Source organism: Zootoca vivipara, chromosome 3 (genome assembly GCF_965207765.1).
Source record: "Zootoca vivipara chromosome 3, rZooViv2.hap1.1, whole genome shotgun sequence".
NCBI classification, from domain to species: Eukaryota; Metazoa; Chordata; class Lepidosauria; order Squamata; family Lacertidae; genus Zootoca; species Zootoca vivipara.
Genome location: NC_142586.1, coordinates 50860429 through 50876059, shown reverse-complemented (window position 1 = coordinate 50876059; position 15631 = coordinate 50860429). Strand labels below are relative to the sequence as shown.

Below are 15631 nucleotides of genomic sequence, written 5' to 3'. Positions count from 1 at the left end.
GGGAGAAAAAGGAATGGACAAATGGATGTTTCAGGCAAACACAGAACTGGGAAACACATTTTTGTCACCAAGCATCTCATTCCATTCTTAGATGCAAATCTTCTAAGCACAAGTATAACCCTAACTTAACATCACTTAACTTGGAAGACTTTCATCAGTATAGAAGTGACTTTTACCGTAGTGCACTTCTATGCAATGGTTATAGTTTGGTCAAGCTAACCATATATATGGTATTGAATGGGCACATTCAACACTCAGACTACTAACTGCCATGAACTGTCAGATACACAAAGAGTTGTTGTTGTTGTTGTTATAAAAAAATGACAATGAATTTGCTTACCTTTAAAAGCTGAAGCTTTATAATTATGCTGTATGGCAGCAACCATATCCTTCCAAAAGTCATACTTTCGCCTAGGACTATGCTGTAAGCAAAAAAAAAAATATTTTAAAAAATCAAGAAATCTTTTGAGCTTCCTCAATTAAAAGTCACTCCAAATTTTAACAGAATAACTGTGAGTTTCATAAATTAGTGATTTCAAAGGGAACCTGCAACAGCAGCAAAAAATGTAGATTGACGAGCTCATGTTCAAAGGCCAGACAGCAATGCTCTCTTCTATGATTTTTTGTTTCATTTCCCCACCCCTGGTTGAGTTACAATACCTCCAGAGCAAATGGCTGTACTTTGCCTGAGGGCCTCTGAACTTTGGAACTCCTTGCCACACGGAAAACACAGTGGCAAATAATTTAGCAATTTCCAAAGATGGATGAGACACATTATTTCTGTAACTGCCAGCTGATTATTCCAAACTTTGCCTCCATCTGCCTTGGGGTGAAATTTTTGTGAACCACTTTTATAGTCTATTCTGTCACCTCATTCTGCTGTGTGTATATAGTCCATGCCTGAGAAAGGGAAATGGATGGGGATTTAGATAGGAGTTACAACACAGCTCAGGTTTTAACTGACACTGAAAGGCAACGTCTTGTTTCCTTATCTGTTAACAACCTATCATGAATAAAAATGCAATAATTAATCTTGCGATACTGAAATATGCAGATCATTCTGCATCACTTACTGTGTTGCTATTTTGGGTGGGTGGGGGGAATCTTCTACCACAAAATCTGAAACTAAACTGGCAGACTGATGTTATTTACAAAACAGATTAATCACAGGCATCACAGGGGCATGAAAGTGTTTCGGTTTCTGCTCTTCATTTTAACAAATCTGTCTCTTTGCAGTTCAGCTGTTGTAGTAAATTGTTCTCCTTAGTGACATGCCTAAAATTACTTAAAAGCTTTGCTATACAGAAGTGCTTCAACATGGGCCTGCGAAGGCAGCAAACTTTGCATGCCAACCAAAAGTAATACAAACACTTTTCTAAACACAGAGCTGGAGTTACAAGGTTTGGAGTGCTCAGCAAACAAAGAAACAAACAAAAACATCCTTATTTGCCCCAAACACTAGGAACCAGGCCAAATCCAGGCTGAGATTCCCTCTCCCCATGACCCTTGCATGTAAAGGAGAGATAACACATTTTCCCACTTCTTAGGCCTACTTTTTCCACCCCAGCTTTCAAAGCACAGGACCTGCCCTTTCACTGAGCAGAGTGACAGGTGCAAGTGGCAAATGCAAGGGGTAGGGGCACAAATCTATGTCTTTCACCCAGTACTGGCTCCAACTTGGGGGTGGGGGAGGAACCTTTTGGCAAGATGCCATCAGTGGTCCCCCTTTCTTAGTAGGCCTCCCTCCTCCTCTCCAAGGAACTGCTGCCTGTTCACTTGCCCTATCCTTCTGGGCCCAATCTGCACTGTTTCTTTACCAAGATTCAACTGCAAGTGCTCTCAGCTTCAGTACAAGGAATAGGTGTCTGTGTGTTGTACCTTATCCTTCACATCAGGCAGCAATATGGGTCACACACACACCCCACAAAACCACTGGCTTCTAATCAGTGCTATTTTTCTAGAAAACCATGAACATCTCCCTTGTTCTCTTAGAATGGCAAAGGCTGAGAAGTGCCGGAACTGAGTTTTGGCGAGTTTTGGCTGAAAAAAGCCCTACTTCTTAGTGTGGCCTATAATCAGGAGCACTGGCGGAGGAAGAGGGTGGTGGGGGCTTGCTACGCCTCCAGGATGCATGCCACGCCCCCTGGGACACATGCCAGCAATGCCCACACTGCTCTCCGCCCCCACCCCCAGTGCTGGAGCATGAAGCTCCACTTCTGATCAGGAGTGGCCAATATTGGGGTTAATATGGTAATTACTTACTATTATTATTGCCACCACTGCTACTTTTGCCAGTGTAAGGAGGTGTGTCCTCTGAATATTACAAAAGCTATACAATGAGGTCCTTCTTTTTGTGTCCCTTCCATGGGAGATCTGGGGGGTGGCAACAGGAAAACAGGCCCTTCCAGTGGTGGATAAAATAGATAAAGAGGGTGTCAAGTATGCTTCCCTGGGGAGAGCATTCCCCAGTAAGGCACACCTGACACCGTCTTTATTTGTAGGCACTCCTCTTTGCCCAGGTTTTTGGTCTTTAATTTGAAGGGTTTGGGGCAATTGTGGCCTCTTTCAGCTGGGCAGGATCTATAAGACTCATATTTTATCCTTGCAGATTTTGTTTTAGACTTTTATTGGTTGTATTTGCTTTAACTGATTCTGATGTAACTCGCTTTGGTTCACTTCTGTGATGAAAGGAGCTAACAAATGTAATTAATAATAACAGTGATTACGGTGCCAGGTGCACCTCTGTGGGGAGGAAATTCACCTGCTTAGGGGTTGCCATAAAGAATGGCCTCTCCTAGGCCGCAAACCCCTAAAGTTACAAACTTGGGTGAGTTCTGTCAGCGTATTTCCACATGGGGTGAGGGAGGTTCTTGTGGTTTGCCTATGCCCTTCAGTAAAATAAAGGAGAGTAACCACAATGTACGTTGCAGATAATGAAAAGCAGTTTGCCTGTTCAATCTGTAAAGTTTTTAGAACAGGTCAACCTCAAGACTCAGGACTGAAAACCAAAAGATTCATTTGTCATCCATCAGAGAAAACAGGTGTGAATTTAGAAAACATGTAGGAAGATGGTATTTAAGGGTTTATATAATTCACCATCTGGAAGCAGTGTTGTCTGTCATAGGGAAGGGGCAGGGCAGGGCATGGGGAGTGGGTGTTTCATCACAACCACAACAGGGGAGGAAGAGGGTTTGACTTCCCACCCCCAGCTTCTGCAATCCCAATCTCTAAAGCTGCTATTTGCATTCTAAATATGTGGATGTTGAACATCATGTCTAATTTAGCCCCAAGACCACTACTTGGCCACTACGCGAGGAAGCCTATTCAGCATAAGGGAAAATCCCTTTAAAAAAGGGATAACTTGGCAGCTATGCTACTTGGTCATCTACAGAAGTGACCCCTATGACTGCCATGGTCCAACTTATTCATTGCAATGGAACAGGTATATAAAAATCCATCACAGAAATTAAGTTCCTCTTGCAGCATAATTGTTAAGCAAGCCCATTATACAATACCTAAGCAAGGTGAGGAACAGAAAAAGGAGGAACACAAGGGAGAAAAAGCTCTCGAGCCCAGTAAAAAAAGCACTGTTAACACTTACTTTGTTTAAACTATCAACAATCCGTGCACAAAGAAGTGCCCCAGGCAGATCAAAGTAATTGTCAAAGGCATAATATTTAGCTGCAGAGAAAAATAAAAGAATTTTATTTGTGTATTGTTCATTAATATGATTTTAAACCCACCCTCCATCCAGTGGTTCCAGGGCATTTTGCAGTATTATTTAAAACAGCAACAATAGTCCAGCAAAATAAGAGCAAGCAAAATAATATATAATTAAAATTTCCTACGTAAAACACATGAAAGCTGCTCCCCCACACCTTCTTTCAATGTTGAAGATGTAAGAAGGCAGAGCCAGGCAAGAGGCCACAACATTGGGGGTGCTGCCAGTGGAGAAGCCCTGCTACCCTTTAATCGTATGCATTCCCTCCATGTGAAAGAAGCGCAGAACAGTGGCTAAAGATACCAAGAAATCCAGTCACAGATTCCTTCATAAATTTGCATACGTTAGCCAGTGAGGCCCAAGCTTCGTTAAATACATATTACTCTGGTACCTGAACGAGAAACCATTCCACTCATTGTCTTGAAGTGTCTCCATTCCTTCCTTCCATATGTATCTAAGATCTCTTCAGAGGTCATGTCTTTTGTGCCATGGCTTGCCCTGTTTAACATATATATGTACCAAGAATTAAAGGCATGGAGTGATACCCAACATTATTTGTACTGAGAGAAGACCCACTGAATTCACTGGACTTAAACAACTCAGAAGTCCACCAACATCAATAGGTCTACTCTGAGTATGACTTGGAATATCATTGCATGAATTGTATGAAATATTTCTTCTTCTTCTTTCCAAACAGGAGAGTCTAAAAAATCTGCAATGAGATCTAGTAGTCACTAGATCTAGTAGTCACTAGTAGTCACATTTATAATTTTGGGACTCAAATTTGGCAATATATATATACATTATAATACCAAATCTGAGTCATAAAATAATGCTCTTTAGGCATTTTTCTTGCTCTTGACTAATCTTTGGATTTAATCGGATCTGGCAGATCATTCCATTTGTCAGTTCCTGTCTAAAATTGCTAATATTTTTAGAGACTTGACATAAGAAGAGGGAAGGGGAAGAAAAGCTGAAAATCTAGGTAATGAATTCTTCCTCTGGTGTAAATAATAAATAGTATAGGGTTTTTTTTACACATTGCTTTCAACTCCAATAATTTTGTTAACTGACAACATTAAAGAATTAATTAACTTTTATCTGTATTTTGATTGGATTTTTACTTAACTAACTGGAAGAGTTGCTTTGCTACATTCCTCTGACAGTTGAAAGCTACTGGAAGAAAGTGTAGGATTTAGATGAGTAGAAGTGATTCATATTGTAGAATTATTATGATCAGTTCACAGAATAGTATGATGCTGCTTTGAAAACAGATCTCCCCCGCCCCACACAAAAATCCACAATTATAGGAACTTAAGTACAGCGTTTTTATTAAAATATATATAAAAAGTTACCTCAAAACAGTTCCATCCTCTGCGAGTTTAAGGAAGTTGCCATTTTCCATATCCAACACCAAGCCTTTAAAGCTACATTTGTTTGACCGATAAGGTAGAGGTGGGGAGCAGAGTGAGAAAGATTATACATTTAACCTTGTATACATTTAACCTTGTATTCCAAATATATACATGTAATACGGAGTGCAGCCTTAATAAACTTATGGCAGTAAGAGATACTTGGGGCAATGGAGGGAGAGGGGTAGAAAAGTTGGGAGAATTTGGTCAGAAATGGGAGCATAAACTGCCACAATCCACATGTTCATCAGTAAGGAACTGTTCAGGGTTTTTTGTTTTGTAGTCTGCAAACATTATGTAAACAACTGCATTATTTTCTACATTGTTTTTGGCTTCCATCAAAATGCACTGAAATTGGCAAAGTAATTAATTACATGCTGAAGTATGGGCAAATCTATCATTATTCCAAACAACCTAAGAGAAAATGGGTATGTTGAAAAGACTTATTGCCAGGCCAGGACCAATGGCAGGGGTAGGGCTCTCCAGACATCGTTGGACTCTAACTCTCTAAACCAGGCACCCCCAAACTGCGGCCCTCCAGATGTTTTGACCTACAACTCCCATGATCCCTAGCTAACAGGACCAGTGGTCGGGGAAGATGGGAATTGTAGTCCAAAACATCTGGAGGGCCGAAGTTTGGGGATGCGTGCTCTAAACCCTAACCAGCATTGCCAATGATTGAATATGATGGGTTCTCCAGATAATCTACAGGTTCCCCGTCACTTCTCTGAAGGCTGCATAGCCATTTGTGAGAGGTGTCCAGAATAAAGATTGCCTTTTTGATCTTCATTAGGCAGTGGCTGGAGGAAAAATAAAGCCATCCAGCTCAATTTTCTAGATGAGAAATTATGGATTCCATAGTGTCACTGAACAAAAGAACCACAGAACCAAGTGGTGAGGATGTACTTGAGCAGCAGGAAGTAGAGTTTAGCCAAACAGGACATACACCCAGGAAAATACTCTAAGTAACCCTTAAAGATACTGTATGTATGGGTGTGTGCTTTTAATGCATGTAATTAATGAGATGACAAGAAGTCTGGAAAGTTATTATTTTTAAACTGAATCACTTACCAGAAATCCCAGCTTTCAGGAGATACGTTCAGCAGTTCTTTATCATAACCTTTCTCTTTTACCATGTACTGAGCAAAGCTATCATATATAAGCTGCAAATTAAGAGAGATAGGAAGATGTAACACTACATAAAATTAAATATACTGAGACACCCTGAGATTCTGTCACTTCACACTTTAAAGTTTACCTTATTAGCTGCAGAAGAATGTTCTGCACATAAAAAGGCTAACATTTAGATTAATTCTTAACACTCACATTTCTTTACCCTCAAGGTGACATTTTGAGAATGAAGTGTGAAATGTTCTGAAATGTAATCCAGCCACACCTCAATGATTTCTTTTCTCCTTATGTCTCAAACATAGTTACTTATTTAACGTGGGCAATGCACACATAGAAAACTAGTTGAAAAACATGGACACTGGTACCAGAGCCTGCAATAAACCCAGATGCCAACTTTGCTGCCACATACACCCAGACAACACCATTACTGGCCCCAACAACATCCAACATACCATCTCAGGACTATTTAATTGCTCATCCTCTAACATTGTGTATGCCATCAAATGCCAACAGTGCCCTTCAGCTCTCTATATTGGACAAACAGGCCAAACCCTACGCCAAAGGATAAATGGACATAAATCTGACATCAGGAACCAGAAGACAGAAAAACCAGTAGGAGAACACTTCAATCTCCCAGGACATTCTATACAAGATCTCAAAGTAGCTGTCTTACTACAAAAGAATTTCAGAAATAGACTGGAAAGAGAAGTTGCTGAATTGCAACTTATCACCAAGCTCAAAACCATGGAGGGACCTGGTTTGAACAGAGATATCGGGTTCTTATCTCATTATACATGATAAGCGATCTTCAGCCATCTCAACCCTTGCTTTTTCATGCAAAACCATTTGCAGTCGTTTGCGGTCATCAACAGCTATCAGTCAGTCAATCACCCATTTCCACCACCCTTCTGAGTGATCCCCCCTCCCCATCCCCACCCCTCCCCACCCCTTCTCTACATAAGTGCCTGGAAACTTCCATTTCACTGTATCTGAAGAAGTGTGCATGCACACGAAAGCTCATACCAAAATAAAAACTTAGTTGGTCTTTAAGGTGCTACTGAAGGAATTTTTTTATTTTAGTTGAAATATGTGCATGGAAAGAGCTTGAGATGGTCCTCATCACTAGTTGCAATGTTTACATCAGGCATCCCCAAAGTGCGGCCCTCCAGATGTTTTGGCCTACAACTCCCATGATCCCTATCTAACGGGACCAATGGTCAGGGATTATGGGAATTGAAGTCCGAAACATCTGGAGGGCCGAAGTTTGGGGATGCCTGGTTTACATGGTGTGTACCTTGACAAACTGTTAGAAAAGTGAGATGCAAAAAGTGAGTTGCAAAAATATTGCAACTCGTGTTTGAACAATAAACGTGCAGTCTCTCTGTCAATAATGTGCACTCTCTTTCTCCTCCATTGGGAACAATCCTGTTGAGAAAGGCTGCCCTAGGAATTTAGAAGTGTGAGGGTAGGGTTCCCTATCTTCTCAAACTTCACTTCTTAGGACTCTTCTGGAAGAAGCTATTAAAGTTAAACTGACATAAAACCAGTTACAATTTCGTAAATTAAAGATGCCCATAGATTTTACACCAGGATAAAAGTTAAAGGTGAAGTTTTGCTCTGGTTGTATAAAAAAAAACCATAGATCTCATGCTTGTTGTAATTGTGCTGGACCCATGAAGGGAAACCAGCATTCTTCCCACACTAACTTTTATCACATGTGCTCTTGAATACCTGCCATTCAAAAGAGTGGCACTTCCACAACAGAAATTCCCAGGGGAGAGTTTCAAACCTTCATATAAATACTTGAGGATAAGGGGACAGAGGGGAGGAACAGACATTTGAAGATTGAGGTGTGTCACGTAGTGGTTAGAGTAATGGACTTGGACTTCGAATTTCAAATCCCCCCTCATTCACTAGGTGATTCTGGGCCAGTCACTCTCTCTCTGCCTAACCTACCTGACAGGATGTAGTGGGGAGGGGAGAACCATGTAGGCCACCTTGAGCAAGGAGGGACATAAAAATAGTAATAATAATGGATAGCAAGCACAGTAGGTGAGGAGGTTCAGCTTTGTCTGCAGCTTTGTAAATTACCTTGTTTTTTTAAACGAAAACAAAACAAAACAAAAACCAATGTGTTTTCCCCAAGCAAGACACAAATGTATTTCCTTGCACTGGTTATATTATGATTAATGTTTCAGTCTGTTCTGTAACTAACTTTAGGGGTTCGCCATAGGCTACATATTTTCAAAGTGTAGGGCATACATTTCTTACATGAATAAAACTCGGAAACACAGAAATGTAAGGCACCCGACATATTCAGCCTCCGGGAAATGGGTTGGAAGAAACACAAGGGCGAGTTGCTGGTACTTGATTCCCGCGCTGGCTCCGGGCATCTCTAAGCCCAGCATCCTGCCCTGACAGCGGCCAGCCTACGGGAAGCAGCTCCCGAGCCCTCTCCCCATCCAACGCTTGCCTACGCGGGAGTAAGCGCCTCCACGGAGCCCCGTGGCCCTTCCTTCCGAGTAAGCACGAGCAGCATTGCGCTGAAAGACTCCTCCTGCGGCTGCGCGCGGCTACTCCACTGACTCCAAGGGGCTGACTCTGCCCTGGGCAGCGAGCAGAAATGCGGCGCCAAAGGACTGGAGGGGGGCGGGAGTTTCCCCGCTTCGCCAGCAGGCCTGCAGACGGAGGAGGCCCGCCAAAACCACGCCGCCTCAGCCGAAGAGTCATAGCTGTCAAGTTTTCCCTTTTTTCTCGCGATGAAGCCTATTCAGCATAAGGGAATTTCCCTTAAAAAAGGGGAGAACTTGACAGCTATGCGAAGAGTCCCCTCCCGGAGACGCCCGCGGGGCCCGTTTCAGCCGCGCGAAGACGTCGCAGCGCCGCTCTCGGCCGGCGGTGGCGGAGCGCCCGGCTCAGGCTGCCTCGAGGGCGGAGGGGGCGGCGGAGCAGCGTGCGAAGAGCGGGGGCCGCTCCGGCTGCCCTGACCGCTCGCCTTGCCGCCCGCCCGCCGTCTCCCCTCGGCTGCCCGCCCCTCACTCACCCGGGCGCTCTCGACCAGGTGGTAGCGGCATAGCGCGTGGTCCAGGTCGAAGCCGATCACTTCGCAGGAGGCCAGGGAGAAGGAGGGCCGCGCCATGGCGGAGGAGGAGGAGGAGGAAGAAGAAGCGCACGAGAAGCACGAGGAGAAGCAGCCGCCGCCGCATCCGCCGCGTTTGCCCTCCACTGTTCCGGGAAGAGAAGCCGCCCGCCGCGCTCCTCCGGCCGCGCCTTTCCGCGGGAACCGAGGCGACTCAGGCTGCGGGGGCATCCCGCCGCTTCCGCCCGCCTCCTTGCCCCTTCCTTGGCGCGGCTCCGGCCAGGCCATCTGCACGCTGCGCCTGTGCCTGACCCTGGACGATCGGGTAGCGAAGTCGTCTTTGGTCCTTTCCTTTTTTCTTTAAAAAAGCGAAAACATCCCCCCCCCCTCTTGGACCCTTAAGAGGACTTGGCCAGAAACGCTTGTGCAACGAAAAGCAGGGCTTCCTTTGAAACAAGGGTAAGCCCAGGTCGCTGGACTTTCGGCGCTCGTTTCTGCACCTTCCGCAGATCTGTCATTACCAGTAATCAAACTGGTATATTAGGCCCCACTTTTTTCCTGCACAACTGCCCTGATTAAATCCCCTCTCTGTCTCTGCAGCTGCTTTTTACAAAATTACATTGGGCTCTCCAGGCACGGAGCCTCACTCTGAAATGCAGTTGACACTTGACTGAAATCTAGCTGAATCAGAACTGGAGATTTCCTGGCCTGTGGCTCACACTTTTAACCTTTAACTGTGACAAGTTCTGCATGAAGTGGGATCAAAATATTCAACAACTAAGATAACAACCTAGAAAACAATGATAATGCAATCAATTAAATGTTCCAGTAAAAAGCAGGCCAGAATATTTCCTTGTATAATAAAAGAGCTTTCCTTTATGGCATATAGGAAACTAAAAGCTAACAGCCCAGCCACAAGATTTTCTGTTCCAGCATATAAGTGCTTAGGGTGGGCATAGTGATTTCCCTCCCAGCTGTCATCTCCCAGCCTACATGCACTTAGCTGACTAGTGCAACTGTTTAAAAATAGAGGACATTACTGTGATTTTGCATTGGGGACTAATGCTGTAGCAGCTCATAGGCTACACAGTACTATCCTTGATTTATATGGCTGTTATTTATTTTTACGCATCTAATGCCAGGCATATTATTTTGCTCCCCTCCTCCTTGTTGGGTCAGGAGAGTGGTGTAGAAAGTTTCATTATTCAGCTATAGAAGGAGATGCATCCCAATCTGTGGATCTGTAGAATTAAGATGGCATAAAAACGTTTCAATGCACAGAAGTTTCCACGAAACATCGGGGGGAGGGTAGAACTTAGTGAAGTATTAAAAATGACTTGATTTAGAACCAGTGGCTTTTTGATGTGTTTTATTGTCATACATGGGAAGGCACTCAGTGCTACATTGAGCAAGGGCAGAAACAATGGTATTCATGTTCCAGAGTCAAGTATAGTTATAGCTATTAATACTCTCATTTATTGGCCAGGCTTGCCTAGAAATGGGCAATGGTTTGATTGGCCTTGTATGTATGGCTCTCCAGAAGATGTTTTCCATGTGCACATCTAGATTTTCATGCACTTCTAGATTTTCATGCACTTCTAGATTTTCCTAACAAGTGTCCAGTTTATCTTTGTTTTTCTGTCTTGTCTGGACCTCATGCAAGGACATTCCTAGATGTCCATTTCTCAGTGAGGACACAAAGACAATGTACAGAACTAAGAAAACACAGAAACAACATTACTATATTTGGGTATTATGTCCTGAATACAGATATTTACCAAGGCATATGTTTTAGAAGATGCACCATTGCTGTAGCCTCCAATTTGGGTGTTATAGATGTGCATATATGCCCATACACCCTATAGCAGGGGCACCAAAATATAGTAGTCCTTGGAAATACATACGGGTTTTCAGTCTGAAGTGCCAAGTTCCATGGGGCAGGGAATACCTAAGTTTTTCTTCTCTGAAAAAGTTGCCTTTTTGTTTCTGATATCATAGAATTGTAGAGTTGGGAAGGACCCTAAGCATAATCTAGTCCACCCCCTGCAATGCAGGAATATGCAGCTGTCCCATATGGGGATTGAACCTGCAACCTTGGCATTAACAGCACCAGCTCTAACCAACTTAACTATACAGGCTGTTTCCTGCTAATTATTTTTTCTTTACAAAATACTTTTTTTTGTAAAAATGTATACTTAAAGATGCAAATTAAATCCCTCCTCCCCCAGAAAAAAATTCATACAAAAACAACTGGCTTAAGATGCAATATTTTGATTCAGGCAGATTTAAGCAAATTGGTTTGATTTGCATGTGCAAATACACTAACTTAAGTGATTTGTAGTGCAGGCCATAATTCATTTTGCAAATGTGCATAGGTCTCCTGAATAACATTTTGTTTAAGTAAACCTAATATTAATGAATACTTTGAGCTACACATACACGGATAAGTAATAGCAATTTCCTACATGTAGCATGGGGAGACATTTGGTTGTTACTTTCCAAAACACAATTGTAAAGCATGGTGCCTATTAATGTGCAAATAATAGGTGTACTATATTCCTGAAACCCAACTGTTCCGGCTATAGTCTGTGATTTAATTACCCAGCAAAAAATAAATAATAAAATAATAAAGAGAAAACATAAAATAATATTGCAGTCAAGGTCTTTCCTATGTTAAAATAACTCCTAATTTGTTTATGGAATTATTGTCCTTTACTTGGCTGAGAAACGCGTCTTTTACAGCTGTGTTTAATCATTACAATTATTTTGTGTAAGTAAACAAGGCCTAAGCTGATAGTAAGTTAAATGGAACAGGATTTAATGGAATTAGAGGTAGCAGCAGGCTTTTATCAGGGAAAATGGCACTAACAACAGAAAACGTTCTGTGTAAATGATGTACATCAATAGACTACAAGCTGTGCATTTAAAGCAACTTTAAAATGCTATTATTCCTAGAAGTTGGTATTCTTATAAAATGCTAACAGCAGGAGGCACAGTGCAGGGACATTGAGCAGTTGAACCATTAGCTGTTTATACATTTCTGTACAGTTGTTATCCTGTTAACTGCACCAGTCAATTCACATCCACACAGCACTTATGCTTAAGATGAACCTACACATTTTCAACCTTGGCTCAAAAGTAATGATGAAAACCTATAAATAAACACGCACACATGAGGTCATATCAGGATTGGAGGACAAACTGTTTTAGTACTAGCACTACCCTCAAGTGTCAACTCTCACTCCTCCTCAAGATGTGAGCACACCTACCTGTCGCTCACAACTCCACATTCTCTAGATTGCTAAAACTATACCTCCAGAATCCTTTGCCAAGACAAATGGCCATTCTTCCTGTCCTGCCTATCTAAATTTCCTTCTCATTCAAATCTGCTACGTTACTAATCAAAGACGACACTGGGAATTAGTTGTAACTCAGTGGCAGAGCACAGGTTTTGCATGCAAAGAGTTCCAGGTTCAACCGCCAGCAACTTCAGGTGCAACTGAGAAAATAACACCTGTCTGAAATGCTGGAGAGCCACTGCTAGTTAAGTGTTGAAGATACTGAGATAGATGGACCAATGGTCTGACTTGGAAAAATCGCAGGATTCCACAGTACTTGAGATTTGCCATTGCTAAGTTAAGCAGATAACCAGCTTCTGCACCAATTTATATGAAGTAATTTAATAGCAGCAGCTATTGCTAGGCCAACCTCTTTCACAAGCTGAGGCACCATTCATTGTGACTAACCCTGAATATGCGTCAAGAATTTGTATGGAATTTGTGTTTCCTATGGTGCTGTTCTTGAAAATAATCCAGAAACATCAACGGGATGGCAGGACACAACATTTTTCTCTGGTCCTTTCCAGCTTTCACAGGCAACTATTTGTGAGCACAGTTCAAAGTGTTGGTTGGTGCTTTTGAAGCTTTGAGGGTTCTTTTTTTTTTAAGGACTGGATACATTTAGAACCAGGGACCCAGGTGGCGCTGTGGGTTAAACCACAGAGCCAAGGGCTTGCTGATCAGAAGGTTGGCGGTTCGAATCCCTGCAATGGGGTGAGCTCCCGTTGCTCGGTCCCAGCTCCTGCCCACCTAGCAGTTTGAAAGCAGGTCAAAGTGCAAGTAGATAAATAGGGACCGCTCTGGCGGGAAGGTAAACAGTGTTTCCGTGTGCTGCTCTGGTTCGCCAGAAGCAGCTTTGTCATGCTGGCCACATGACCCGGAAGCTGTCTGCGGACAAACGCCGGCTCCCTCGGCCTATAGAGCGAGATGAGCGCCGCAACCCCAGAGTCGGACACGACTGGACCTGATGGTCAGGGGCCCCTTTACCTTTACCTTTATACTTAGAACCAGGGCTTTTTCAGAGGGAACTCACAGGAACTCACTTCCAAAACCTCTCAGGTGGGTTCCAGGCCTCTCAGGTGGGTTCCTGGCCATTGCCATTCTAAGCGAAAGAGGGAGATGTTTATGGTGAGTTCCGGCACCTCTTTTTCTAGAAAAAAAAGCACTGTTTAGAACCATCTCCTCTCAATGTCTGAACAACATTGGTGGCCCCGCTCTAGATTCCCCAACTGACTTAGGTGCATCAAGGACTGTCTAGTGGGGACCTCATTTTTGGCAGGTTTGGAGGCTGACGGGTGCATTTCATCGTCACTGTGCTGAGGGAGGTAAGCTCATTAGTTTGTGGACTTTTTGTGCTGCCAGGTTTTTTATAGATTGTATCCAACTAAGGCCCCATCTAAACTTTATTTTAGTTTTACCTATTTTCATTTTACTGAAATTTATTTTTAGCCACTTTGACTTTTATTTTGGAGAGAAAAGACATAGTCACATATCGTAGTGGTAATCCCACTACTTATGAAAAATGTCATTATGGTAGTGGATATGTGCAGAATTATTCAGGAAAGTTCAATATGTTGTTGTATGCAACCTGTATTTACACTACACACACTTTTGACACATTGTTATCTTCTGAAAGCCAGACCTTTGGGGGAAGCAAGTGTGTGGCAACTATGTTACAAAACATTTATGGAATTGCAGCCCATTTTAGCCTTACCACACTGTTCTTGAAAACTCCACCCAACCTATTGTTATTCTGTCTAATGCGTTCCTATAAATGGTCTGGGTCTGATTAAGAAAAAGATAAGTGAACAGCTTTTAGCGCTGAAAAAAAGTTAGAGTTAGAGCTTCTTTTTTGCATTGGCAATCAAATAATTTGTATAAAGGAAGGGGTGTAAAATGTGTTTGCTCATTGGATCAGAGCTTACCATCCGTGTATATTGGCACTGGAACAGTCTCCTGAATATAGATTAAATCCTGGCATTTTATCAATGTATATTATTTTCAAGCAAACTGTATTGTTAGTGAGCATTGCCATTCACCTCAATATATTTATTTACAGTGCAAGCCCCAGAAATGAGGGCTTATTATATTTGATCATGATGTTAATAAGAGTACTAGAAATGAGTTCAGAGGCTAAGCAGGCAAGAACAAAACATGATACAGAGTTTCTTTAAACTGGAATGGGAGGGTGAATTGCTAGGAGGTGCTACTCCCTCCTTACTGTGAAGAGGTTACCTTTAGTAACTAATGAGTGGATGCATTTCTATCAATAATGTTCCTTGATGTCTGGAAAACTCATTCTTCTATCCGTGAAAAGTGGAACCCTTCAGCTAGCAGTCAGAGCAGAGAAATTCAAGTTGATTGTCTCTGGAAATCTTATATAGGCTCAGACATTTTGCTGCCTGCGGCAGATATCCTCCTCCATGCTATGATTATATAATAATAATAATAATAATAATAATAATAATAATAATAATAATATATCCTTATTTATACCCCGCCCATCTGGCTGGGTTTCCCCAGCCACTCTGGACGGCTTAAAACAGAAAATTAAAATACAATAATCTATTAAACATTAAAAGCCTTCAGATGTCTTCTAAAAGTCTGGTAGTTGTTTTTCTCTTTGACATCTGGTGGGAGGGCGTTGTTAATATATAATTGTTAATAAAGCCAAATACTGATAGATTGTACTTCAGACTGCCATTCATTCTACAGAATCTCAGGATGGACACACACACACACACGCACACACAAAACCTGGACAACATTAAATCACCGAAGGGCCATAAAGGTGTCAGCAGCAAAGATGAAATTATATCCCTTCACAATTTCATCCCCAAACATAAGTTTCCCTCAAACTTGGCACCACTCAGGGAAGCAAATAACCTTAATTAATTTGCTGGGAGACTCTTCCTAGATGAGTTTTACACACAACATTAAAAAGCCTCTT

The 15631-nt window shown here is 42.4% G+C and overlaps 1 protein-coding gene across 2 annotated transcripts in view; it reads right to left on the bottom strand.

Moving 5' to 3' along the window:
• NT5DC1 (5'-nucleotidase domain containing 1) overlaps positions 1 to 15631 on the bottom strand; it is a 98379-nt gene that overhangs the window by 81047 nt on the left and 1701 nt on the right. The window contains exons 1-6 of one of the 2 annotated variants that reach the window (XM_035109120.3): positions 9308 to 11943; positions 6205 to 6296; positions 5077 to 5148; positions 4113 to 4219; positions 3602 to 3681; positions 341 to 422 (exon numbers count right to left, since the gene is read on the bottom strand). In XM_035109120.3, coding sequence (XP_034965011.2) covers positions 341 to 422; positions 3602 to 3681; positions 4113 to 4219; positions 5077 to 5148; positions 6205 to 6296; positions 9308 to 9631 — 757 coding nt within the window. In that variant the 5' untranslated portion in view covers positions 9632 to 11943. Of the gene's footprint in view, positions 1 to 340; positions 423 to 3601; positions 3682 to 4112; positions 4220 to 5076; positions 5149 to 6204; positions 6297 to 9307; positions 11944 to 15631 lie in introns of those variants that run through there. The other variant, XM_088666014.1, reaches the window with a different exon arrangement.